At 31.6% G+C, this 27,976-nt stretch overlaps 1 protein-coding gene across 1 annotated transcript; it reads left to right on the top strand.

The window, feature by feature from the left end:
* The first annotated feature begins 6,946 nt into the window (after nt 1-6,946).
* Nucleotides 6,947-8,018, top strand: LOC129909660 (keratin, type I cytoskeletal 9-like). The gene is made up of 2 exons (XM_055986735.1): nt 6,947-6,952; nt 7,362-8,018. Exons 1-2 carry the CDS (start codon nt 6,947-6,949, stop codon nt 8,016-8,018), a joined length of 663 nt encoding a protein of 220 aa, XP_055842710.1.
* The last annotated feature ends 19,958 nt before the right edge of the window (nt 8,019-27,976 follow it).

Genomic DNA, 27,976 nt, shown 5'->3' with positions numbered 1-27,976 from the left:
TCAAAATATTAAAAGGTGGTTTTGAGTAAAAAGATTGTAAATTTTTCATGAGGGTCTATTAATCTCGATCACTCATTAATTTTTCTCAAATACGAAATTTTCTTGAATTCAAGTTTTTTTTTTATTAAATCTGTTAGGTTTTGCAGATGTAAGAAAGTATGTTAAACAGTAAATAACGAAATTTAAATTTTCCATATTTTTAATGATATTTTTAATATATTTTTATTTTCTAAAAATTTGTATTCAAAATTTTCTAAGCAGTATTAACGCGATCTAAAAAAAAATTGGATAACAATGAAGATGAGATTGCATGTTGGTTCTGAAAAATTAAAGTTGGTTTGGTAGGTAGATATCACTGGTCGGCAAAAAACAACAAAAAAAAGTCGGCGGCAAGAACTTTGTTGGGTGATTTTAATAGATTTTAGTGTGCTGAATTCAAAACTGTTTACAGATTTATTTTATCACGTTTAGTTTTTGAGCTATACTCATCACTATTTTCTCTATAAAGTCTCAAAAACTAATTTTCAATAAAGTTCTTTTTGATATGTTTTGTCAAAAATATATATTTTTTCCCTTATATATGTTCTTTTTTAAAGTCCAAATCTGACGATGCAAACTTGTTCAAAAAACCATTCATTACTTTGAAAAAAAAAAACAATAACTATTTCAAGATATGTATCATAAATTTCTTGTTTCAATATCTTTGAGAAAAAAAAATTAATATTAAAAAAAAAAAAAAATAAATACCTTTAGAACGTTTTAATATAGTATTTTGAGATTGTATAAGTAGATTTACAAAAAGAAAATTAACGGTGATGTAATTCGATTTTGACTTCGAATTCAGACTCAGCACACAAATATCCTTAAGAAAAGTAGGGTTTGGTTCAAGCTCTATTTTCGTTGCCGACCAGTGTAGTTGGAGGGCTTAAAGCTGAAGTGAACCAAGTCTCAAAAAGTTAATTCGGAAATGTAAGGAGTTAAAGTAAATACGCTGCTAATCCAGGGTTCCCAGGTTTTCAAAATAAAAATCCCCTTTTTTTAACACCAAAACGTTTATTTTTCCCCTTTTCGTAAAAAAAAAATTCCCTTTTTCCAGAGAAAAATGCAAGTACCTACTTATTTAAAAAAAAATTTTTTTTTTTAATCATTTTTTAAACATTAATTTTGTATTTAATTTATTCATAAAAATAAAAACTATATACCTAATGGACATAAGTAAATAAAAAAAACTAACAAATATGAAGCTCAAAATACATATCATTTTTCAAACTAAAAACTGTCAAAATAAAATTTATGAAGTATGGAACTACTTCATAAATTTTATTTTGAGGGTAAATCTAAAATATCAGTGCTAATTTAATAAAAAATGGATGTTATTTTCTATATTTAATGTATTTTTGTAAATCATAGAGTATTTATGCCGATTAAGGCAAGCTTTTTTAACAACGATGTCTTAAAAATGTATAAGTATTTTTTTTACTTTTATTTTTTTACTGCCGCGGCTGCTGGCTGAAAATATTTTGAGGAGTGAATTAAAAAATGGAAGCACCCTATTTTTTAGTAGAGCTGTCAAATTAAAAAATCCACTTAGCGTGGAATACGATAGTTTATTTCGAAATTAAGTTTTATTTAAATTGATTCCATTGTTCAAAGATTATGTCTAACGTTTTTGTAAGTTTAAATTTTTCCCCTTTTAGATATTTTTTCCCCTTTTTTATCCCCGTCCCCTATTTTATCCCTTTCGTCTAAGAAAATCGGCAAAAAATGGTGATTTTCCCCTCAACCTGGGAACCCTGTGCTATTCTTATGTTGAATGTTTTTTGCTCCAACAAATGAAAATTTGAAACGGAACACTTTTTGATCAAAGTAATGGCAGACCTTAATTGAGCAGATTTTATATGAATTTTTTTTAATTTTTACTTGCGATATAGGTACTATAGGGCAAGTTTAGGATTCGTAAAAAAAATCGAACTTGAGATAACAATTTTACATGACATTACGATGATGGAGAATGCCAAAAAAGTGGGTCCGGCAATTCTGTCTGTCTGTCTGTCTGTCTGTCTGTCTGTCTGTCTGTCCGTCTGTCTCTATCTGGAGCTGCAGCCTAAACGAGTGAAGTGATTTTCTTCAAACTTGGTAGTTAGCAGTTTTTGGTGATTCCCTAGAGGGGAAATTGAAATTTTTTTTTTATGACCAAAACTAACGGTACCTGCCATATAACGGAAATAGAAAAGTTAATTTTTTTCAAAAACGGCTCTAACGATTTTGATTAAAATTTTTGTGTGTAATACTACACATAAGGGCCAACTTTTTAAATAAAAAAAATATTTTTTGTACCGTTATTAACGGTACCTGTCATAGAACGGTTTTTTTCGTTTCTGAATATCTCGTACAAAATTAACCCGATTTAAATGAAAATTTTTATACAAAAGTGTGTAAGTAAAGATAATATTAAAATTTTAGAAAATTTTCAAAAAACGCATTTTTGGTTTTTTAAAAAATATTTCAAAATTTTTTTTTGAAAAATCAATTTTTTGAAAACGGATCAATGAAAAATTTTGAAATTTAGTTTTTATATGTAAATTAATTATTTCTTCAAAATGGCATACCAACTTTTTTTTTGAAAAATGTTAAAAAAATTTTATATATAAAAAATTATTTTTTTAAAAAACGGCTCCTACAATTTTCAAAATTTTTTTTCTAAAAATACCTTTTTATACGAGAAATAAAATGGCATATTTGTTTTTTTTTTTAAGATATTTTAAAACGGAGTTTTATTAATTATAAAAACAGATTTAATTTTTTTATACTACTTATGAAATTTCTTCAAAATATCGAATTTTAAATTTCTTGAATAAAAAGCTTTAACATTATAGTTACTTTAAGCATAAGAGCAAGTACGTGCGACCCCAGTCGTGCAATTTATTTATTTTAGAGATTGAGAAAAATTGTATGGAATTTAAAGTTCAGCAATAAACAATTAAAGCGGTGTGTGAATCGGGTTGAATATTTAGCCGAGGATAAATTTTCGACACTGTTTAGGTGGAAAGATACATTTTCGGCTGAGCTTAACCATAACATAAATGCACAAAATCTTTTTGCATAAAATAATTATAAATAAAAAAAATCGTGAATAAATTTATTTATGCTTATATTTATTATCATAATGACGAGCCTCTCATAAGTTGATTAACATATCATAACATTTTCTATTTTTGTTTATTATTTTTGTTAGTAGATTGCATAATATAAAAGATTTCTAATTAAATAACTACTAACCTTTAATATTAAAATTTATATTCACTCCAAAAGTGATAGTTTTTGAAAAGATGTCGCATTTTAATAAAAACGGGTTATAATAAATATTGCAAAAAATAAACTAGTTCAGTTTTGTTTTCAGGAAATATGTACAAAGATAAATATTTTTTTTATTGTATTTTCTACCTTATATGAAAATCAAAATAATATATAAATAAACCATTGACCATGATTTTAACATTTATTGGGCGATAAAAATCTCTTAAACAGTACAAAAACCGTAGCAAAAGTATGACTTTTATGTCGTTAAATTCAATGATTTATTGCATTAGTTTTAGAGTGAATATCATTATTTATTTATGAAAGTTTGCTTAAAATTTTAGCTATCTGATAATTTATACTATTCATTTAAATGAATTGTGTTAAAGATTAAAATAAACAAAAAAAAAACTTTTTTTAATTTTATCTATACAAAAAAAATCAAGCCAAACATAAATATGTACAAATTGTTTCATTATGTAGCGGATGCCTGGTCATACCTGAAACATTTAAAAAAACAAGTATTTTTCACTACAACTGACGTGATTTCCAAACTGTGAATCATGTTGGTTTAGAAGACCATAGAGAATGTAAAATGCACTACTCTCGTTTATGTTCAAGAAGGTATGTGGCTAAAGTTTAATCAAGACAATTCTGAAAACCCAGATAATTTATTAAACTCTTCTCGTTTTCGACCTTACGAGGTATTCGATCTACAGCAAAGGATACTCGTATAATGATTGAAAAATAAAATAAATGCGGGTGGATAGGTAACCTCGAAGTTATCATTCTTTTATGAATTGTTCAGTCGATCAGATTACTTAATATTAATTCTCATCAACAGTTGCTGCACGAAAAACTTGCTCTAGTTCAGGTTTGCAAAAAAACTCATCAAGGCTAAACTACTTTTTTTATTAACTTTCTTTTTTTATAATTTTTGTTTCCTTAAGGAGATTAATGAAATCAAGTCAAGTTGAAGAAAACCAGAAGAAGGTGTTGTTGACGCATGGTCCAGCTTTATTTACATAATAACTGATTAAGTACCAATTTTTGGATATGCATTTGTTTTCATTTAAGTGGAATTAAGGGGCTTGTTATTTTAATTTGTTTGTATTAAAAATAGTAATAATAAGCGTCTGTAATGTAAATAAATTTTACTTGAAAATAAGTTAAGATAAGACTTCTTCTTGTCAAAGTTATTAGTGCATAAAATTCACACAAATAATGTCAATGTTATTTAGAGGTTCAAACAAAAAATAAATAACCCTACTTTTGTCGTATATCTTAAACAAAGGGTCACAATCATTAATCTTCATCTGATTGATTTTAAGTTCAATCAGATTGTATCTGTGAAATCACAACAATTAATGGCAAACTTATGTACCTTCCTACCTTTGGAACTTAATTAAATGTGACCAAACATTAATTATTATGTTAACTTAGTGTTCTTGTTTGTTTTATTTATTTTATTTTATAGTCAAAATATTCAAAAGAAACCGACATACTGGACATTGCAGCTCTTCTTGAACAGGTTTTCTGGTAATATTGCGGTTTCCGACCAAACTGATGCCTTCAACTTGATTCACCTTTAGCATAGCGTGATTAAGTGGTTAAATCAGTACATGTGTTGCTATGAATCTTATATTTTTATTACGACACACCTATCTTTTGCTTTTAATGAGTTTTTTTTGCTCATTTTTCTTTTTTTTCGTTTATAATCTTTTGCAGCAGGTATTTTTTTTTTGTATTGTATAATTTTTTAGGATGCAAAATTTTGATCCAAATAAGTTTTTTGATATAAATTTCTTTGCACAATTTGGGGGAACATCAGTTCTTGAGTTTCATTCGAATAGTTTAAGTGTTAATCGTTAAAGCTAAAGTCCGCATTAAGCTATTAAAATGGTTAGTAAAAATAAGTTTTTGACAAAAGTGCTTTCTTTTTGTTTTTAAGTTACATATATGTAAAAAAAAAAGTGAAATTAAAAATTATTTCTCTCCAATAAATCTATTTAATAAAAGTCTGTGAAAAAACATTGAGAGTTAGGCATTATATTCAAATAAAGAAAATCTAGAAATTCAAAACCTAAGAAAAGAACTTTTCTGCAATAATAAATAATTAAACTCAAATTTTAACAAAATGCCACAAATTATCAAGATTTAATATTTTAAGCCAATAGTTTTTTCGAATCTGTGTAGGGATTTCGGGCGTCCAATCCGTTACTTTTAATTTTTTAATATTCTTAGTTTTCAAACAGCAGTGCCAAAAACTAAAATAAGTCAAAAACACCCGAATTTCTCAGCTTTTGGTACAATAGACTATAGCTTTCGATTTGAATTATCTACCTTTCTTTTATCGTGAAATAAAACAAAAATTCTGCTTTAATTGACAATCTAAAGGTTAAAGGATAATAAAGCCAAAGAGCTCATCCAAAACCTTCGAAAAAATAAAGATACAATAAATGTATTTAAAAAAAAAAGCTAATTGGGTTTTACAAGTTTAAGTTTTTGTCCCTTAGAATTTCTGAAATAATTTTCAAATATCTTAAGCTTCAAAAATGGTTTTCATAGGCTTTGCTGCTGTAAGAGTGAGAAATAGGCAACATGCGTAAAGAACTTCTGATAAATAGAATCAAGACTATTGGAATCAATCATCCAAAACTTCTTTTATGAATAGAATCTTCTCAAATTCGAATTTCAAATTTTCAACGAAAATGTTGAAAATGCGTTATATTTGTCGCAAATATGGATTAAAAAAATAAAAAAAAACTGCTTTTTTTTTATTACTTTGGAAACGTTTTATATGTTGATCAACATTTTCATCAGAATGGTTTAACTTGTAGAAGTTTTGTAAACTAGACTGATAACAACTAATTTTATGAGATCCACTTTTGTTATTTTTTATAATTTTTAATGGTGGATCGAGCTCACCCTTCTTGAAGAAAAATTGCAAAATTGCGGTGAGGAGAAATTGAAATTTTTTTTAGGACCAAAACTAATGGTACTTGTCATATAACAGAAATAGAAAAGCTACTTTTTTTTTTTCAAAAAAGGCTCTAAGGATTTTGATTAACACTTTTAAAATGCAACAAATATTTTCTGAACCGTTATTAACGGTACCTGCCATAGAACCGGATTTTTTGGTTTCTGAATATATCTTAGACATAAGCGTTTAAGTAACCGTTATGTGTATTAAAAACTTAGAAAACTTTTGGATTTTTAAAGAAATATTTAATTTTTTTTTGTGAAAAATAAATTTTTTGAAAACGTGTTAGTGAAATATGTATTTCGAAATATCAACTTTTTTTTTTTGAAAAATTTTAGAAAATATTTATATTATAATTTTTTTTTTAAATGGCTCTCAAGATTAGATTCTCAAAAATATGCTTTAATAAAATCAAATAACAATTTTTCCCAATTTTTTTTTATAAATACCTTTAAGATAAGGGCTTTTACCCTTATGCGGTATTCCAAGCTCTATATTTTTTGTTTTACTTAAGTAAGTAGTAGAAAAAAAATTGTCACGCATTTTTATGAAACTTTTCGAGACCGTTCCCAATCGTAGAAAAAAAAAAAAAACAAATTAATCATAAATGACCCCTAAGAGTTGATGGAATTAACAAAGTTGTGCATACAAATAATTTTCGTAGATATGCAGGTAGGTACATTCATTGAGTGGTGACCCATCAAATTTTCGGACTTATTAAACCAATAAGTTGAAACGATTTTACCATTTTTGAATCCCCAAAATTATAAGATTCATTTTATCCCGGTGGCACTTTTGGAAAACCCTAAACTTTAAGAACAAAATGCTTTTGCCGAAGACGAGAATCTTCTGACTTGACTCTTTAATCAAGGAAAAACATTTTACTGTTTATTAAAATAATATAAGTACCTAAATGGAATTTTTATTAAAATAAACCAAACATTGCCACTTAATATTAATGAGTATATTGACGTCATATAGTTAAATAAATTTTACAATTTTCGCAACAAAATTCAAAAATAAGATCGTATAAGGTTATTTTTAAAATGTTTTAAAACAGTTTTTATTTTATGTTCCGTAGAAATTCTTCATCGTCCTCGCATTTATTGGTTTGGCAGCCGCTGACGTCAGTCATCTCACAAATACCTACTTGCCACCAAGACAATCTTCAATCAGCTACCAAGCTCCTGCTCAAATAATTTCAAGCCCAGTTGTAAGCACTTACCAAGTACAACAAGAGATCCAACCTCAGATAACTTACTCTCAACAACCTCAGATAACTTACTCTCAACAACCTCAGATAACTTACTCTCAAGTTCAAGCTCCAAGTGTTGAAATTATCGATGCCGGATACGACACTGGGCTTAGTGGTATTTCTGGAAACAGTATTTCTGGAGGAGACAGTGGTTATTACGGAAATAGTGGTCTAATTTCTGCTTATGATTCTGGAATTAGTGGAGGAAACAGTTATCAAGGACAAGGACTCTCCGGTGGTTCTGGATACCAAAGTGTTGGACAAGTGATTGGTGGTGGCGGATACTCTGGTGGTCTTAGTGGCGGATACTCCGGTGGTTCTGGATATCAAAGTGGAGGACAACTGATCGGTGGAGGAAGCATTGGAGGAGGTGGTGGTGGAATTATTCGCACCATCAGTGCTCCAGTCATTTCCAACTCGTACGAATCTGTCGGTACCCAATATGGTAGCAATGGTGGTTACGTTTATGAAAGAAGGCATTAAGTGTGATTTCTTAGAAATGGTTATGAATCAATTTTAATAGTTGTTAGATACTTTAGAATATTGAAAATAAAAAAAAAGTTAATATTTTTATATAAAAATTTTTATTTTTTATTCTTCTGGAACTTTGGCTACAATATCACCTGGCTTAATATAATTATTTTGATGCACTACCCACGGCAGATTAGGTTTTTCATCGTTAAATTTGTCCTTCGAATCGATTTTAATACTGCGAGCTACATCAGCACCTGGTTTGATCCATGTATTCGATGGAATAAGAACGTTATGATTTGGTGGATGGAAATGCCAAGGTTGTAAACTTGTTGCCGATAACACTGATTGCAGACAGATTAGTAAAAGTGGTATGATTTTCTGGAAGACAAATTTATTAATTAACTGAATGGGGAACCAAAAAAACAAAATAACTTGCCATCTTGTTTTGAGGAAAGAAGGGATACTGAAAGTCATTTGTTCCGTCTTCATTCTTTTATGCTTGTAATTTTTATGTGCAATCTTGTGAGGCCAAAAATACATAGTGGACCGGTTTGAAATAAAATCGTGTTGCACATTAATGCATCTGTCGGTTTTTATGAGTTTTGATAAAAACACCAAATTAGGTTGACATGTAAAAGTTTATAAGTGTAATAAAAGAACTTCAAATTTTTAAAGTCGTCATACGCAACAAATAGCATATTGAAAGTTAAGAAATCTTTGATGTTAACACTGAGAAAATTAAGAACAAAAACCTTATAGATTGATTCAAATATTTTTATTTAAAACATGATTATTTGCGTTCAGAAAATATGGAATCTTTTGAATGTTTGGAAAAAAGACAAATACCGATGTCCTTGTACACTTTGTGTTTAGGGTTTTTCTTTCGGAAAGTCTTCTGGGGCGTTTTTCTGAATTATTGTTTAATAATTCAGTCCATGTAGTACCCCTAAAAATTGTTTTTCTAATTTAAATTATGAATATGGAATTATAATTTATCTAATATCGATTAGGTGAAAAGCGAGAAGTAGGACTTGATCTTTCAGCCATCCTCCATACTTTCTGGAAATATAGATTCACACTCGTTTCTGTTTTTTCTGAGTGATATTTGTTTAAAAAATATCGGTAAATAAAGTTTACAAAAACATTTCGTCAACTACAGAATTTTGAAGATAAACACGTTACACAGAGATATCAAAGAATTTATAACACTCCTTCTACAAAACATAAAGAAACGCTGCCATCTCCTTTGTAACTATGCTCAAAATCAATGAGCTATGCATGAAGACAATAGTAAAATAAAATGCACTAGTGTCTTGCACGTACTTGCTCATATAATAAAATTAGCTAAGAATGTCAAAGCTTTGAATAAATTGAATTTAATTTAAAAAAATTTAACTTAAATTTTAAAAATAAAAAAATTTTTTTTTTTATTACAAAAACATCTTCGAACTCCAAGCTAAGTATGCCATTTGATTTTTTGTTTATATGAACCAAAGAATTTTTAAATTTTTTTTGGAAATCCTTTTTTTTTTATGAAAATAAAATAGTACAAAATTTAATATTATAAATAAAAATTTTGAAAAAAAAACTGTACGAAAAAAAAATTTTTACAAAAATTAGCTTTAGTTGACATGCTACCGAAGTGAAAATATGTAGTTGTTTTTCTCAAAAAAACGGCGGTAAAAATTTTGATAACATTAAAAAATGTACCTAGGTACATTGTGGCAAATAAGGACCTGGACTAAGGGAAAAAACAAATTGAAGGTGAAATGTGGTTGTTTTAAAGATGAACTACTTTGATTTGTGTTACTTTTAAGAAGGAAACCACTAAAAACTTTTAATAGTTAAATCAAAGTGGTACTTATTGATTTTACATTGTTTTGCTGTCGCTATTTCCCTTTTAACATAAACTTTTAACATAAAAAAAAAAAACATAAAAAACATAAAAATAAATAACAAAAAAAAAAATTAAAAAATCTTCGTTATATAAAAATTTAATGGCATAATTTCTTTGAAAGTCAAAATAGAGATTAATTATTTTTTAAGTTTAAAAAATTGTAAGTCTTCAGTTTAACTCAGTTTAAGTGACTCACAAAAAAGATAGAGGCAAAAAAAAAAGATTTTTGTGTAAACAATTTCGCTGAAATCAGCTACTTGCGTCGTTTGCAAGATTTTCTTATAGGATATAGGATATAGAATAAATAAAATTTGAATTTCTACATTTCCGAATATATGGCGAAATCTAAGAAACTTGTGTACTTATGGTTAAAAAAAAATGAATTGTTAAACTTTTTTTCTTATACAAAATTATTCAACAATACATATTTGTCTAAGCAATCTCTTAACTATTTAAGAACCAGACTTATTCTTAGCTAAACTTAATTTAATTCTTATAATTAAGTAATATTAGAATAATCCATTCAGTTTTTTTTTGTATTTAATTAATTCAACACAAGTCTGTGGTTATGCAATGTGAGTGTTTTGTGTTAAAACAAGTTGATGTTAAATTCAAATTTCTTTAAATTTCTTTTTGTTATTCCAAACGCCAAAGCTCTTGATAGAAATGAAATTGAACGAGCTCAGTAATCTTGTCAAACTTTAGAATTCCACTTCAATCTAATTCTTCTCTTTTGACTCATTTCATGACCTGGAATAAAACTCAATTTACTGTTTCACCTCAAGGCTCCACATGTGGGGAGCAAGAATGGAAAAAGCGACGAAAGCAAACATAAATTCTTTCAAAAAACGTACGCATACGCCATAGTGAACCAACAAAATTTTCATTTTTTATGTATCGTGAATAAAATTTTCATGTGTTAAATCAAAACAACTTAAATGATTAATTTTTGTTTCAAACATTTAAAATTTCAATCACCAAACTGTGGTATTTAAAAAAAAAATGTTGCATACAATTAGGCGACTTTCTCTTTAATTTCCATTGTGAATTAAACTTTTTTAATTTAAATGTCTGTAATGTAATAGTTCTTAAGTGTATGCAGTAATTTAAGCATGGAAATTTTGTATCAAATCGATTTTAATAAATTATCATACATTAATGTGGGATTTGCTTTGAAATTTTTAACATTCGCCTGCTAACTTCTTTTCCTTGTTGTATTTTGCTTACATTGTATTATTTGTGCTTTAAAATTGTGCTACTAAACGACTCATTACAGTAGGTGTCTCTCACGCTTCTTTTAAAATTATTCCATATTTCCACTGTCATTGATTACAAAATGATTTTCAACACCTCAACTGTCCCATTTATCACAAATAAATCTTCAACTTCATTAGCAACGCGATATTAAAACTGCCACTGCAACAAATATCTTCTTCTCATCTTTGGTGTTTTATTTCGAAAGAAAACCTCCAATTTCTTCTTCTTTTGCCTTCTTATAGTTCCGAATGGATTATGAGTTTATCTTTTTCTATGCAACATACTCGTACTATTTATCCTATGGCCTCTATACTCAAGCCCTACAGAGTGTATAAACTTCTGCGTATATAACTCTATATAACTATTTGAACCTACCTACATGTAACCTACCTGCATGATGGCAAAAGTACAGAAGAATATGAATTGCCTACCTCCTTCATACACGTGCACAACAATCGGAAGACATGACACGATTAGCATTTTTCATTAAATCACGATATTATGTCGAATGAATAAATTTGAACAAAATTCTGAGCGCTCTGAGCTTATGTCGCTGTTTTGTAGTAGATATACACTCATATGCATCATTATACACAATCTACAGATAACATACTCGCAGTTGTAGAAAGGAAAGTGAATTTCTTCAAGAAGGTTGTTAAGAGATCACAAATTAATAACTGGAATATTTGATGAAGAGGTCCTAAACCCAAATGAATAGCCAAGAAGTTTTATACATCAACCTTTCAAACTAAATTTTTTTTTTATGATAGATCGCCCCTTTTTTTAATATTTTAAGCTTTAAAACACCAGTTTTTTTTAAAATTACAATCAATCATTTCGAAAGACCATTTGATTATCTGTAATAAAAACACCAAACAATTTCTCTGATTGTAATAGATTTTAAAATATTGCTCCTCAAACTAGTTCGAAGTTCCAAGCTTTTTATATCGTCGGCATAACGCCCAAATCGTGAATCTGCATACCTATTTGACATTTTCGCTTTAATGCATTATTTTACTTGTTCCTGTATTCACTGCATCGATCCTCATCCTCTATCTGTTGCCTAAAAGCCTAAACTATCAATTTCCGTTGCACGAATTTCCATAAGATTGCATGAGTTTCCAACACTTTAAATCCGTTTTTCTCAAAATTACAATTTTGCAAGTTCGTGGTTTTGCCTTTTTGGCCACGATAAGGTTGTTGGTGTAACGCTTTATACATTAGCCTACATAAAACACCGTCAGATTCCCACACCTTAAGAATCAGAAAGGCCAGGATCAATCAATGTTCAACCAGATTGCTCATATTCTAATTGAAATAAGACTTTCCTTCAGTTTTTTCTACGACGATAAAGCCTAACAATTTGTTTCTTCTATCTGGAATAAGTGAAGGAAGTCCTATCCAAACTGAATTTCAACAAAACTGCTGGAGCTGACGGCCTGTTTGAGGCAGCAAAAGCTGGCTGAGAATTTGCTACAACTCGTTTGTGGAATATGGTCGAAATGCATGCCAATCTGAATTATAGGACTGAAGTGGCTGGTATCGCAAAATGATATTATAAGATTAGTTTTAGCCTTTTTTTGTGTCACATTGTTATTGAATTTAATCATTGAAATACATACATACAAAATCGTTAATAAGCTTTGACTTAAATTCGACAGATGAAATTGATTTTTTCAATACAAAAGCTTGCATCGGCTTTTTGTATTACCATTTAGAAGTTTTACTCAATTTTGAGACCCCAGTTTTCAAGAAAATACTAAAACCAAGAAATCTAGATAAAGTGATTAGTTCAACAATTTGTATACAAAAGAATTTAATATAAAAGACTTTTAACTATTCACCGGTTTATGGTTTATTGAAGTACCCGAGTTCTATTAAATACAAAAGTATTCCTGAACACATAGCTAGATTATTTTACAAGTTTCAAGTTAAAAGAATTATTAGTGGACCGATATCCCACCGTAGTGCAAATTTTTTGACCCAGCAGTGCCCAATTCAACAGTTAATACGTTAAAACATAACAGCAGACTTTTTAATTATTTTGTAACCAATAGTTATTTTCCCTTCAGAAATTTTTTGTTGATGTTGCAATTTCTAAATATGTACAACATATTGTCAGGTGGGAAATAACTCCACATAATTATTTTTCTACAAACATGTATTGCAATACATTGGAGAATGAGTTTATAACAGTAATGTGGTGTTATGTCCTACCCAGATAAAATATAAGTACATTATAGAATGATGTTCTGTGGTGACGTGTATGTCCTCATGCAATTGAAGATATTCTACTTTTAGTTGTTATTTTTGTTATTTACAACACCTTCCCAAGCCTTGAAGGTTTTGCTTACGAAAAAAAAATTAGGCTTAGTGAACTGATGTAAATTCTTGACAAAATAATATTAATCATAGATTTCTCTCGTAAAGTCGCCGTTTATTGGTCAACGTATTTTCCCGGTTAAATCACGGATATACCAGATCAAGTCACAGCCTTCTCAGTAAATTCACGGATCAATCTGGTGTAATCATAGTTCAACGTGCATAAATCGTAAATTTCGTCGGTCAAATAACGATTCGTTTTGTTAAAGTTGTGTAAAACTCTGTTAAAATTCACGGGTTTCCCTCTGAAGGATCGCATGGAAAATCACAGAACAAAACGGCGACGTGTCTTCGTGAAAGTACTACATCAACGGGTGAAATACCGAAATTCCCTAATTGAAATCAAGGGTCAAACACCTTAATGCACAGATTTTCAAGATAAAATCGCGGATCAATTTTGTAATATCACGCTTCGTTTAGGTATCAGTAAAACACGTGTTTCTGTGTTAGAATCATGCTTCGACGACATCAAATTAAGAGATTTTTAAAATTTTCACAGCCAAGTCAAAATCAAACTCGGTAAAATGTATGGGTCTTAGATAAAATCACGGTGGGATTGCAAACCAAAAGTTGTATCGGGAAAATCACTGCAAGCCACAAAAAATCACTAGATTTTCTAATTTAATCAAGAGTCTCTTCAGTGAATCATGGGTTTTCCCGGTATTCGTTTATTTCGGTCTGAAAAGGTTCTTCGCCAAAAGTTGAGGTCGAAAATTCTTGTTATGTCACGGTGTGTCTAAAACGATTTTTAATAAAAAAGTTTTCCCAAGCAAAAAATCTGTTTGTTATTTCATTTCAATTCGGATCTTTGACTTGACTTTTACTCACTTTCTGTTCTTGCGAACTTAGAAATATTTAACATTTTTTGGAAGAATCAGAAAAAACCAGACCTTAAATGAAGCATCTTCATCATTTCTACCTGGTGAAATTCACCAAATCCGCCTGCACTTTATATCCGGCATACGGCACTTGATTCATCTCTCTCTCCGTCTGCTGGGGATTTGCACTGCAAAATCCATCCAAACGACTAAAAGTTGCTTAAGTTGTGCAACAATATAATGAAGTAATGAGTATACTGCCCCCCCCCCTCCCCCCACCCCGTCTCATCAGACCTTTCGTTATAAGTTGCTTTGGGGATTGGGACCTTGCACCTCGCACTCCGATCCAGCAGGCACATAAGCAATTTAAGCATGTGATGCGTGATTTAAACGTCCATGACCAACTCTTGTTGGTTTGTAGGTATGTGTGTAGTAGTGTACCTCAAAGTATCTTTGAATTCAGATCTTAAATTGGTTGCGCATGCGTATAGTCCTTTTGGGAAACTAAGCATACTCCCCGCTAGGCTATACGCATAATTTATACAAATAATGCACAAATAAAAGAGAGTGAAGCTAGAGATTGGAGTGTATATGTCCGCGTGGCGTGTCCGTCCGTTTCTAATCATCAGTTCATTTAGGACCCCGACTATCTCTCTCGTCTTGTTCCTGGTTTCTATACAGTTTCGAGAGTGGATTTTAGAGAAGTTTTTCAAAGTCGTTCGCGTTTAAGCTCTGTGTCTCTGTCAACTTGACCAAAAGATATGGTCTAATCATTGGGGCACTATGTGTCTCCATGAGTTTTGGGTGAGCGAGAGGGGAAGAGGGAAGATCAGTGCTCGAAGTCAAATCGAACGCAGAGTCGTGAGTTAGAGTTATTTGAATGCATTTAGACAGTCGTCGTCGTTGTAGCCGTCGTGGTTTTATTTTGGACCGCTGTGCGCTGCTGATGTCGCCGGACAAAGTGTGTGTACGCGTCTGGGGTCTTAGTCGTAGTTGTATCTGGCAGATTTTTTTTTTTTGTTTCTGTACAAAAATACACACAGGGGACAAGTGGTACATGATGTTATGTGTCAACAGCTTAATTTCGCAAATCAGATATAAATTGTTGCTTAAGCTGGTATTTGGGGTTGCGTTCCTTTGCCGCGCGTCCGTCACCGAACCGCACCGCACCGTCGCGTCACGTCTTCTTTTCCGCATCCCGCCAGAGGAGTAATTTATGTGACATGTTCTGAGATTGGTAGACTCGAGTTCGTTAGGCACCCAATGACACTTATATGTTCAAAACCTAGTAACAGCGATCTTAGCTATGAAAAGTCCTGTGTGGATATGGTTTAGAAGTGGTGGTGGCTTTTTAAAGAGAGTTTTGTTTTGTGTCGTTGGGACCTTATCAATCAATCAATCAAAAAAAAGTCGAGCTTGAATGGGGTAAATTCCTAAGCTTAATGTTGTCAGAAGTGGTTTTCAATTGAAACTACTATCGATTAAGTGACAGACTGTAGAATTGGTTTCCGATTTGGCTTTGATTGATGGGTGCAGTGCGCGCTGCGCTGCTACACAGCTTGCTTGAAGTATGACTTGACTTGGCTAGTGGCTTGAGGCCATAAAGGCGCAATGGGGTAAAATTATTGGGCGATTTGAACGCAATATACAAACGCAACTGGTGGTCGGGTTAACCTAATTTATGCAAACGAGATTAGACTTGAGTGTGGAGTATTAATTTTGTTTTTCAATTGTATAAGTAGTAATTTGTGTTACAAGTTGGAAACTTTTAGTCTAAGAGCCAGGAGCAGATTTCTTGCGTGAGAGGTAACCGATTCATATGAATGTCAGAGGTAGCGTGGGTCATGGTGATGACAAATACCTTAGTCTGCCTGCATTTATTTGGGCCGTTGTCGAGAAAAAGCGCATCAAAAGTACCATTTTTCTGAAAATCGATTTAGTGAGGGTAACCACTTAAAATTTATTGATAACCAACGCCACATACTCACTGATAACAAATATACCAATGGCAGACATTTTAAGTGTGGCCAAAGCCCCGGCAGACTGTCCCGAAAATGCGTTTTTTTTTGGCGTTTTTAGACTTTGGGGTAACCACCTAAAATTAATCGCATCCTGTAGCGGTGGACTCCCTGATAACAAAAATACCCATGGCAGACATTTTGAGTGTGGCCAAACCCCCGGCAGACGGTTTTGAAAATGCAGTTTTTCTGAAAATTGATTTATTTAGGGTAACCACTTGAAATTAGTCGCATCCTGTAGCGGTGGACTCCCTGATGACAAAAATACCCATGGCAGACATTTTAAGTGCGGCCAAACCCCCGGCAGAGGCTCCCGAAAATGCAGTTTTTCTGAAAATTTATTTATTTTACTTTTTCACATAACTCGCGTATTATTGGACCTAGCAGAAACAATTGTAAAGCAATCTTAAAGATAATTGAATTTCCTACAGAATATGTTAAATAAGTTTTTTCGATTAAACCTTCGGTTTAAGAGTTAGGGTGGTTTTTTTGAAGCAAGTCAAAGGGTGATTTTCTTATTTTCGTCATATCTCTTTTATTTGAGCTTTTTTAAAAATTAATTTGAAGTAAAAGTTGTAGATATTTTTATTACCTTCATTTATTACATTAATGGTTTTTCGATTTGACAGACCGTTTTCGATCTGTAGGAAAAAAACTTCAAAAAGTTTGCAATTTTTTAAATAGCTTTTTCCTATATAAAAAATTGCAATCTTTTTACCCCTCCCCGCCTAAAACTATACAATTTTTTTCTTGCCTGAGTGCAACCTACACGCCTAGGTTTTTTGTTACATTTATTGCAAATTACCCTGTACTATGTAGAACCTTTTTCCTATATAAAAAATTGCAAACTTTTTGAAGTTTTTTTCCTACAGATCGAAAACGGTCTGTCAAATCGAAAAACCATTAATGTAATAAATGAAGGTAATAAAAATATCTACAACTTTTACTTCAAATTAATTTTTAAAAAAGCTCAAATAAAAGAGATATGACGAAAATAAGAAAATCACCCTTTGACTTGCTTCAAAAAAACCACCCTAACTCTTAAACCGAAGGTTTAATCGAAAAAACTTATTTAACATATTCTGTAGGAAATTCAATTATCTTTAAGATTGCTTACAATTGTTTCTGCTAGGTCCAATAATACGCGAGTTATGTGAAAAAGTAAAATAAATAAATTTTCAGAAAAACTGCATTTTCGGGAGCCTCTGCCGGGGGTTTGGCCGCACTTAAAATGTCTGCCATGGGTATTTTTGTCATCAGGGAGTCCACCGCTACAGGATGCGACTAATTTCAAGTGGTTACCCTAAATAAATCAATTTTCAGAAAAACTGCATTTTCAAAACCGTCTGCCGGGGGTTTGGCCACACTCAAAATGTCTGCCATGGGTATTTTTGTTATCAGGGAGTCCACCGCTACAGGATGCGATTAATTTTAGGTGGTTACCCCAAAGTCTAAAAACGCCAAAAAAAAACGCATTTTCGGGACAGTCTGCCGGGGCTTTGGCCACACTTAAAATGTCTGCCATTGGTATATTTGTTATCAGTGAGTATGTGGCGTTGGTTATCAATAAATTTTAAGTGGTTACCCTCACTAAATCGATTTTCAGAAAAATGGTACTTTTGATGCGCTTTTTCTCGACAACGGCCCAAATAAATGCAGGCAGACTAAGGTATTTGTCATCACCATGACCCACGCTACCTCTGACATTCATATGAATCGGTTACCTCTCACGCAAGAAATCTGCTCCCGGCTCTCGGTCTATTTATATCTTATCGACACATAAAAACTAAATTTATGTATAAGCAGTTTGTACTTTTGTACGTTTGGCGAGCCTATAAGTAAGTGCGTTGAATTTATTCGTAGAGGAAAATAATAATTGTCTTCGACTTGGATTGGATTGATTTGATTTGAATTGCGTGTTATAGTGAGTAAGCATATTTTAAGGCTTTTCAAGGTCTGTTATTGCTACAATAAAGACATTGAGAAAACAATTATAGTAGTAGAATTGATTTATGATGTTTTGATAGGTTGAAACCATTAACAGCTTATTTTCGAACTAGTTGTGTAATTATAAAGAAAGGATAGTCAAGGTTTTGATTCAGAAATGCCTCAGAGTAATATAATAAAATGCGTTCATAAAGTGGAAAGTTTTTTAACAGTACTAGGTATAGGCAGTCTTTTTTTAATTCTTATCTTGGTTGGAAATTTGAAAATCTTTCAGCTTTATCAAAAAGGTTTATTTCTAAAAAGAATTCACGTTAGTTGTGGAAGTACATAAATAGTAGTCTTTGGAGATTCCATGGCACCTTTACCAGTTCATATCACAAAGAAGCGTCCGACGTGCAAAAAATTGAAAGCTACAGTAAATGCATCAAATCTCCTTAATTCTACCTACGCAACAGAAATTTGTATTCCCTGCCAGTACCTATAGTCGCAAGTAACAAATTCTGAAAACCAAAATTGACACCAAAAAGTTTGGCAAAGTGGGTGCAAAATATACATGGGTCAATCTCAATATGCTGCATTTATTTTTATGTTTTTCGATCGTGGCTTGTTAAAAAATGAGTTCAGTACTTTGGTAGGTGGAATTCAATATGCGATATCGAAAAGTTGTGATAGAAATCTAAAAAAAAATTAAACTCGTTATCTTTTAAAGACATTAAAAAAGTTTTGGAAATATTAGATGGTGTTTTCTTTTACAATTCAGGCTTAGAACTAGTATATAAAAACTTCTTTTTTTTGTTATGTTTTTGGCCAGGTTTTTAATGAAAATACTCCTATGTTCATCGTTTAATTTATTTCTCGTTAACGTAGGCTAAAAATGAAAACCGAGCAAAAATGAGGCTTTATTGAAAAAACGCTGCAACGCAGCCGTAACAAAGTTATTATTCACTCATAAATTTATCAATTGAATAAAGCTGCAAGGCGCAAGGATATAATGCCATATTGGATTTATGTCCCACCATAATGAGACATAATCCAACAAATAAGAGCCAACAAATAAATTTGTGAATTTTTACTTGCAAAAAAAATGGGTCTCGGTAGTTCGTCTGTCAGTCTACCTGTCTGAACTACGGCCTAAATGGATGGGTCAATTGACATAATTTGGAAGAGGAAGAGGATTTTTTGCAATTAAGTTTTTGGACAAAAAATAACGGTACTTGTCATGTACAAGTTTTGAATAAGTTTAGTTTTTGGATCTATCTTTTCTCTATCTTCATGATTTATTTTTTGAAAATCATTATTAAATACGGTAGGAACCTGGATTTTTTTGAAAAATAAAATTTTCGAAGAATTTGTTTTGAAAGTTGATTTTTTTTGAAGTTTTAGTTTTAAAATCAGAAAAATAGGAAAAAATAAGTTGTTCGTACGAACAAATTTTAATTCGTTAAGACCCATTTGCTCATACGGATCATAAATTTGATTCATAGCTAGGTCGAACATAGTCCTTGTGTTTTACTTAGTTTATTCTAAGTTGTTAAAAAAAATTTATGTTTAACCTAGAAATGTTTTACTTTCATGCGAGAAATCGCTGAGAACTTCAAATTCGAATGTCAAATCGATACAAACGTCAGTTAATTTTATTTTTTTTGAGCAATTAAGGCCCATTTGCTCATACTAGTCATAAATTCTAATCTTAGCTAGGTCGAACATAGTTCTTTAGTTCTACTTAGTTTATTCTACGTTTCTAAAAAATATTTAGGTTGATCCTAGCAATGATATACTTTCATGATATAAATAGCTGAGAACTTCAAATTTAATTGTCACATCGAAATAAATGTCAATTAATTAAATCAGTTTTTGAGCAATTTAGCAGTTAGAATAAATTTTTTTTTTTTATATTTTAACATTTGTGGAATTTTATTGCAAGAAAAAAGCCTAAAATAGAGAAAGTGACCAAAAATATGTGATAAATCTGATTCTAAAAAATGTGTTAATGTGAATGTATTTGATCTGTAAATGTGTTTGTGTGTCAAAATATGTTTTGAAAATATGAAAAAAAATGATGAACAGTGGTTAAAAATTTTGTGCGGGAAATTAAACCATTTTCTGATGATAAGGGGGTATGAAAATAAGTTAATTATTATTAGACTAATAAATTGCTCTTTATTTTGCAACCAAGATCATTTTTTAAGGAATATTACTTCTTTTTTTCTTAATTAATAATGCTTAAAAGTAACATAAAATCCTTAAGTTCTACTATTTCTTCCCCCTAAGTTATGTTAAACTTAGAGGAATTTATGACACAATTTGAAGTTCTTGCAAATCGCTATGAAGAACTTAAGGGTTTATGTTTCACATAAATATTTAAGACTCGTTTCAGCAAATGGGCCTAAGCTGAAATTTTTTAATAATTTTGTTATTTTGTGGTTTTTTATTGCAAAAATTAATTAAATATAGTGAAACTGATAAAAAATGTGTGTTTGATTTGATAAATTAATTATTCATGTGATGGACATTTTTTACAAATGTGTTTGTGTGTCACAATTAAGTGACAGAAAATTGACAAATATATACAAAAAAAATGACAAATACTTCTGTAAACATTTATGCGACCAATTGCTTGTTATTGTTTAATTTGTTAAAATGATAACGTTAGAAATATGTACATGAAATTTCATTTTTTTAAATTTTTTTTAAAGGAAATTGGTTAAAAAAAAAACATCAAATTTTGGCCCACTTGAGCGAGACCAAAGTCCATAGTGAAATTGTGAAGTAATGTCCAACTGAGGTTAGACAAATGTCCATTATAGATTTATGTCCTGTGGAGCTATATCCATGTCCACGTACCATATCGGTACTGTTTCGGTATTTCCATACAAAAGTTCTGGTGTCAAGTCTTCATCTTTTTCAATTTATGGTTTAATGTAATTTTGTTACGAAAGCTAATAACTAGCAGGTTTTGAACCAAATCGTTTTTACAAATCCCTTATTTGCCCCTTAGTAAATATATATATATAAAAAAAAAAAATACGGTCACTAGGTGTTGCCAAAAACACAATTTAAGAAATGTCCGAGTTTTATATATTTTCGAAGAAAAAAAAAATACTCCTTGTAGTTAACCTTTTTATATACATAAATGTATTCCCTTTCACATTTATGATTAAAAAAAAATCGCTTGAGCTATGTGATATGAAGACAAATGTACCTAATGTTTCTGCTCAATGAACAATTTTTTAACTAGCTAATTGTACATAAGTAAAAAAATATCAGAAAAAAAGAAAATTTGGTCTGCAAACATTCGTCTTTTCTGGTCTTTTTGCCAAAACCATATCTATGCCAAAAAATTCTTTTGACAAAAAAACCTAAAATGTATTTGATTCTTTTTCGTCAAAAAAACAAAACCTCTCTCTTGCTCGAATGCATTCAACAAAAAATAAAAGATATTTTGTCTAAATTTTACTTCGCTGCACTGAACTTCTTAACAAATCAACTAAAACAAAAAAAAAATAACAATCACTTTCGACGAGCTGTCAAAGCTATTTTCATATTAAAAATTAATGCACTGATCCTTTTTGTTTTTCCTCTGTGCTGCTCTGTCCTATTCCATATAAGACTTTGCTAGATGAAATAACCAAAGACAGCATCAGGCAATAGGAATAGCGTTCATCCATCCGTTTAGTATGTCCTTTTTTTCCAAGGAAAACAAAAAACTTCTTCTAGTCTTTTTTTGGCAACATATACAGGATGTTAAAAATAATTAACAGAGAGAGCAGGAACAGGCAGCATCAGTAAAAGAAGAAGGGTTCGTGATGTTCCTTGTGTAGGTATATGTATCCCTTTTATTGACGTTAAAAATGCATTTGCTATTGTTTTTTTTTAGTTTCGGCCTCAATTCAAGCCCACTCTTGCATCTTCAGAAGGTGAATTTTGTACCCTTTCCCTGTCTGTTGGCTTCCCATTATAGTACTCACCTATACGACAGTATTCCATTTCATTTATAGCTTCTTGACAAAAATTACAACTGGCACGTTTGCACGACGAGTTTTTCTTCCCCTTATCCCTCCCACATCCATTTTTCTCCTTATACATACATATATAGTTTTACCTTGGGTTTTTATAGAGAAAGAAGGACGAAAAATTCCATTAGCAAAACATCCGCGAGAATATCCCTCGGTCCTCATTAAGAAGTAACCGAAGTGAAAAGATGTTTGGGTAGGTTCTTTCATATAAATTTGGGGGCTTCCTCACCCCATCTCAGCCGCTTTACCGTGCCGCGGGAGCACTCGGCGAAAAAGTTTCACTTTATTTTATTTTTATTTGCTTGCTTTCTGGTGCTCCGTCAGGACATTCACAAATAATAATAATAAATGCACTGAACCAAAATCGTATGTTGGGGGTTGATAAAGGGGGTTTCGGTTCCCAATGCCTGATATGTGCTTTCCGAAGAAATGGTTTGAGTTAGAAGAAATGCTAGAAAAATATAAAAACAGAATTAAGTTCAGCGAGCATAATACATATATGAAGGATATAAGATTTGCTATAACCTATAAGCAACAACCATGTAACATGTTAGTTTATTTTTTATTTTTTTGTTAAATTTTCGGGTACTTATGCATTGAAGGGGCCTTTCTTCGTGGAAGGATATTTTACCGTCTCTATGTTTATTATTTCAATTTTTCTTATTTTTTCGGGTTTTTTTTTTCGGAAAAAATATATGTGGAATGAGATGATATATTCTGTGGACCGAACTCATTTGCAGGTTATGTGAATTAAAAAAATGAACAAATGATTTTAGCATATATTCCAAATGTTTGACAGAGCATAAGATAAGAATCTCCAAAGTGCATCAAAGGATAACTTTTATAAAAAGTAGAAGTTTTTAGAGACACTAACGAAAAGATTAATTAAAAACGAGAATGAACAAAAAATCGAGACATTATTATTATTATTACCGAAAAAGGTAGACATTTTGTTTGGAGATAAGCAAAAGTCTTAACTCAAAGCATTATTCTGTGAATGAATTCTTTGACTAAATGTTTTTCAATAGTTTCTTAGAAATTAAGGCCTTGAGATATTTTTTTGTGATTTATATTTTTAACTTACGTCAAATTAAAGAAATACGTTTTACTAATGTAACTAATAATCACCAAAAAAATATCATTTTATATAATGATACTATAAACAACCTTTGAATTAAAAAAATATTCCAGGTTCTTTGATGTTTTAAGAAGAACTTGAAGCAATAAAACATTTTACAGAAATACTAAAGATCTTACCCGAAAACAGTAATGAAACCTTAACAAATAGCTACATACAAAAATAAATAACGAGACTCAGTGAAGTTATTGTATCATGGGACGGAAAATAGTAAAAAAAAAAACTAAAATGTTTAGAATTTTGTACCAAATCACATACTTTATAGATCATTAGAAATGTCTGAACGCCTTCTTCCCCAAATATCTAAAAATCAGTTTAAAAATTGACAAGAGCAGAGTTTGTGCAATAGCTGAAGGTTCAAAACATTTTTATTGAAACAAAACTTGCAGTTATATTCTGTAAAAATCCTTACATAACGATTTTGGTTTCCAGAATAGTATATTAAATTTTTTATAATAAAGTGTAATTTATGACAAGCTAAAGAGCAAAACGCTTTCAAAAATACCTAATCTGTTAAATTAATTATACATTATAACTATTACTGCGACGACCCCAACTCTCTATCTCTATCTGTTGCCTAGCTGCCTAAACTCCGTTGCACGAGTTTCATAAGTTTGTTTGAGTTTCCAAAACTTTAAGGCTGGTTTTGGCGTTGTGCTCACGATATCGTTCCTCTTAAGGTATAGGTAGCCATGAATGTGCATATATCCCTTCCCTGAGGAGAAGAGGAAGAGGGTGAATTTGATTTGCAAAATGGTGAAATTAATGCAAAAATCTTATATTTGTTTTCAAAATTGTAACTGTGCTGTCAGAACATTAGTACCTACTTAAACTCCAAGTTATTATGTTTTTTTCACTTGCTCTATAATAGAGCTGCTGACGGATTTTCTTGAAATTTTGTTCGTAATTTCCAAGGTTAATTTTTTTTGTTTTGTTTTTCAATATCTCTTTTTGAAAGTGTATCTCCCATAGATATATTGTCATGTCCTTGTACAAGCTATATATTCCCTCTAATTTTTTTTAGATAACTTTTTTAATTAAAATATCTTTCTCTTGGAAATAGCTTTTTTTCCGAAAATTTTACTGCAAAATTTCGTTGATAAAATAAATACATAGAAACTAAACATTACGTAAGCGAGTAACCGATTGTCCAAAAATGATAAATTATCTAATTTCGATAAAATAATGTAAACAAATTAGAAAAACAAGAAAAACTAAATCTCTCAAATCTAATTTCAAAAATCAACACATCCCTCCTCCATTTTCCTGTGTGTTGTCCATGTTGCAAACTGAAAATCCAATTTCTGAAAGGAAATTTGCCTCTATGTCTCATTTGTTTCTCCATCACATACCCTCTCTCTCTCTGTGGCGCACCAGAGCACCATTGACATAAACCAAACTAATGACTTCGGCGTTCATTCAGCTTGTAGTACATTCATTTAATGTGCGCCTATGTGACATGAACTGTTTGTGTCTTTCCACTCAGCAGTCAACAGCATCGTTTCGCCTTCTTCTGCACCCGATTCCTCGCCTTCTGTATAAGCAGGAAATTCATTTCTCTCTCACCCGCACCATTTTGCCTGCCGCCTTTCAAATAAACACAGGAAAAAAAAAACTATAACTAAAAGTAACTGAGATTTCCTCAGGACTTTGAGAGTAATGTACCTGTTCTTCCTGATCAAATCCACTTGATGTAATGCGACATGAATTCCCTGTCTCGCTGAGATGTCCAACTCTCCATAAGGACAGCCAACAGACAAAACTTCACGAAATATAAATTGAACAAAAAAAAAAAGTAGAGAAACAAACACCACACCTGAACTGAGCTAAGCTGCTAGCAACAAAAGTTCTTTTAGTTTGGCTCTAAAAAACATGGAAAACTGGTGTCGCGCGTTAAAGAGGCAGGACCCCATAAACCAGCTTCAAACACTTTTAAAGCCTTCAGCAGCCTTCTGGAGGTATCTGTCTTTTCTGTAGGTATGTCTGTCTACTCCCTGCTCCTTGAGAAAACTTGGAAACAACAGTTGTAACCTGTTATCACATAATTTCAATTAGGACACAAAGTGGAAGTCATGTTTGTTGCTGCTGCTGTTTTGTGTGTTTGCTTGTTTTTTTTTTTTTGTTTCATTTTGTTTCGTTTTGTTTCGCTTGAGCCGGTGGCTAGCGTGTGATTGGTTCCGCGATCGGTGCCAACTAATTGCAGCGGTGCGCAGATAACCTTTAATCCTCCACCTTCACCTCCTCCTGGCTGTTGAACAGTCCTTCCGCCACCACCTTGTTTCCACCTCCATCTGGGCATTCAGTTTGTAAATAGGGGAGGAGGGGGGTAAACGACGACGACGGTGATGATAGTTTGGTTAAAGTCGTCGTGCTTTGGCCATTTAAATTTAAATTAGTTTTTCGTGCCTCGACTTAGGAGTGTCGCCTGGCAGTTTTGGAATTTTCGGTACTGATCGGTGTCGTCGTTGTCGCGTTGCATTAAAAAAAAGCGTGCGCGCGCGTATTCGAAGAACGCGCGATTTGTTGACATCGTTTCTTCCCAACAACAACCTGTGTGCGCTTTGGTTGGAGTACTTTTATCCTGGGATGCGCCCGCCATCCCAATATGCATGCATTGCTGGCAGGGATATATGAAGTTGTAAATCGGCATGGGCAGTTTTAGACATTGTATAGTGATGCGGGGTAGTGATATCTTTTGTGGACAGTTTGTAGTAGTAGACTCGTAATAGGGAATGTCTGGGGCTTTCTTTGGTTTTTTGGATAGAAAGAGTGTGGCAGCGACTGAACGAGCAGTGAAATCGTGCGTGCCCTCAAGTGCGATACATCGAATAAGATGCACGACTTTCTTACACTTGCACTCTATAATAGTTAACTCAGGGAAAGAAAAACTATTTTACTTTGTCTCTTTGTTCCCTCTTATACTGTTTGACAGGAGCAACTTGGATAATCTAAATCTTAAAAGGGGCCTTGTTTGCACTCCAAACACCAGGACTTGTTGAAATACAACACTGCAACTTCTATAAGAACTTTGTAAGACCTTTTTAACACCTCTATAAGATTCCTTTACTACCTTTTTATAAGAAATTTAAGCCTAAAAAGTGTCATCAGAACTTGTTGAAATACAATGTTTAAACCTTAATATAAAATTTTTTTAAGACCTTTATAAGACCTCTATAAGCCTTCTTTAATATGATTATAAGAAATTTAAGTCTCAAAAGGGTCTTGTTGACAGTCTAAAAACCAGGCATACAACACATAAACCTCTATAAGGACTCTGTTAGACTTCTATAAGACCTCTTTAGTCCTCTGTAAGACCCTTGTATGAAATTTATATCTGAAAAGTGGACTTTTGGCATTGCAAACGCCAGATCTTGTTGAAATACAATGCTAAACCTCTATAGAAACTCTGTAAGCCCCCTATAAAAATTTTGTCAGACCTCTATAAGACCTCTTTCAGACCTTTATAATACCCCTGTAACACCTCTATCAGACATCTATAAAATGTTCTAAAGGACGTCTTTACTACCTGTCTAAGGCCTCTATAAAATCTCTATAAGACGTCTTTAATATCTACTGAGTGTGTTGGTGAATCAAGTCCTCTCCTGTGCCAATAATACTTTTTGAGAAGAAAAACATTATTTTATTCTCATTGGATCCCAAAAAAGAATGACATTCATGAATTTTTCTCTTGTTGACTCATTTCTCTCTCGTGTGTTAAGCCTCATCTCTATTTTATTGTAGGTGGAGTATTCATTTTCCTTAGAGCAAAAACATACACACGTTCCAAAGAATTCCTGAAGGTACAAAATTTCTACATCGAATCGCATCACATCGCATAGCAGCGTTAAGACCCCGAAAAAGTGTATTCACATGGAAAAATAATCGTGAACTATTATTTGTTGTAGAAGTTTGGCCTTTGTGCCTTATGCCTCACAGTGGAACGTCTAGTACAAAATTCCGGACATTGGGTGAAAATTTTTTTTTCATTCTTGTACATATTTTTTGTTTGTTAATCATAGAAAATTGTCCCTTCTTTCATAATCCACAAGTTATTTTTATCAAAATGTTTTGGTTTCCAAGATACTGAGTCTCAAGTGGGGACTATTTCACAAGAAAAAAAAATGATGTTTTTCTTAGAAATTTTCATACTCTTATATCTGGCTCATTTTTTAAGATGTCTTCTTGAAATAAATTTTGTTGATAAGATACTGATATCTAAAATATATATTTAAGAAAAAAATCCTAAAATTTTATTTCTAAATAATTCTAAAACACGTTTTTCTATAACCCTTTTTGAAAATTTCTCTTCAACTTTGAAAATCCTTTTAAAAAAATGCTCACATATGCCCGCTCTCTTAGTAGTCTAGAATGAAAGCTTAATAGTTCGTGTATAATATTTTAAAAAATTTGGATCCGACCGAATCCGACCCCGTTTTTTAGAGCACCATCTTTATAAATTTAACCCTTTAGGTAGTATTTTTTTATTTATTTTTT

The sequence above is a fragment of the Episyrphus balteatus genome, chromosome 2, assembly GCF_945859705.1.
Source record: "Episyrphus balteatus chromosome 2, idEpiBalt1.1, whole genome shotgun sequence".
In the NCBI taxonomy this organism is placed as follows: Eukaryota; Metazoa; Arthropoda; class Insecta; order Diptera; family Syrphidae; genus Episyrphus; species Episyrphus balteatus.
The sequence above is the reverse complement of the archived record's forward strand: the minus strand, read 5'-3'. Positions and strand labels throughout refer to the sequence as shown.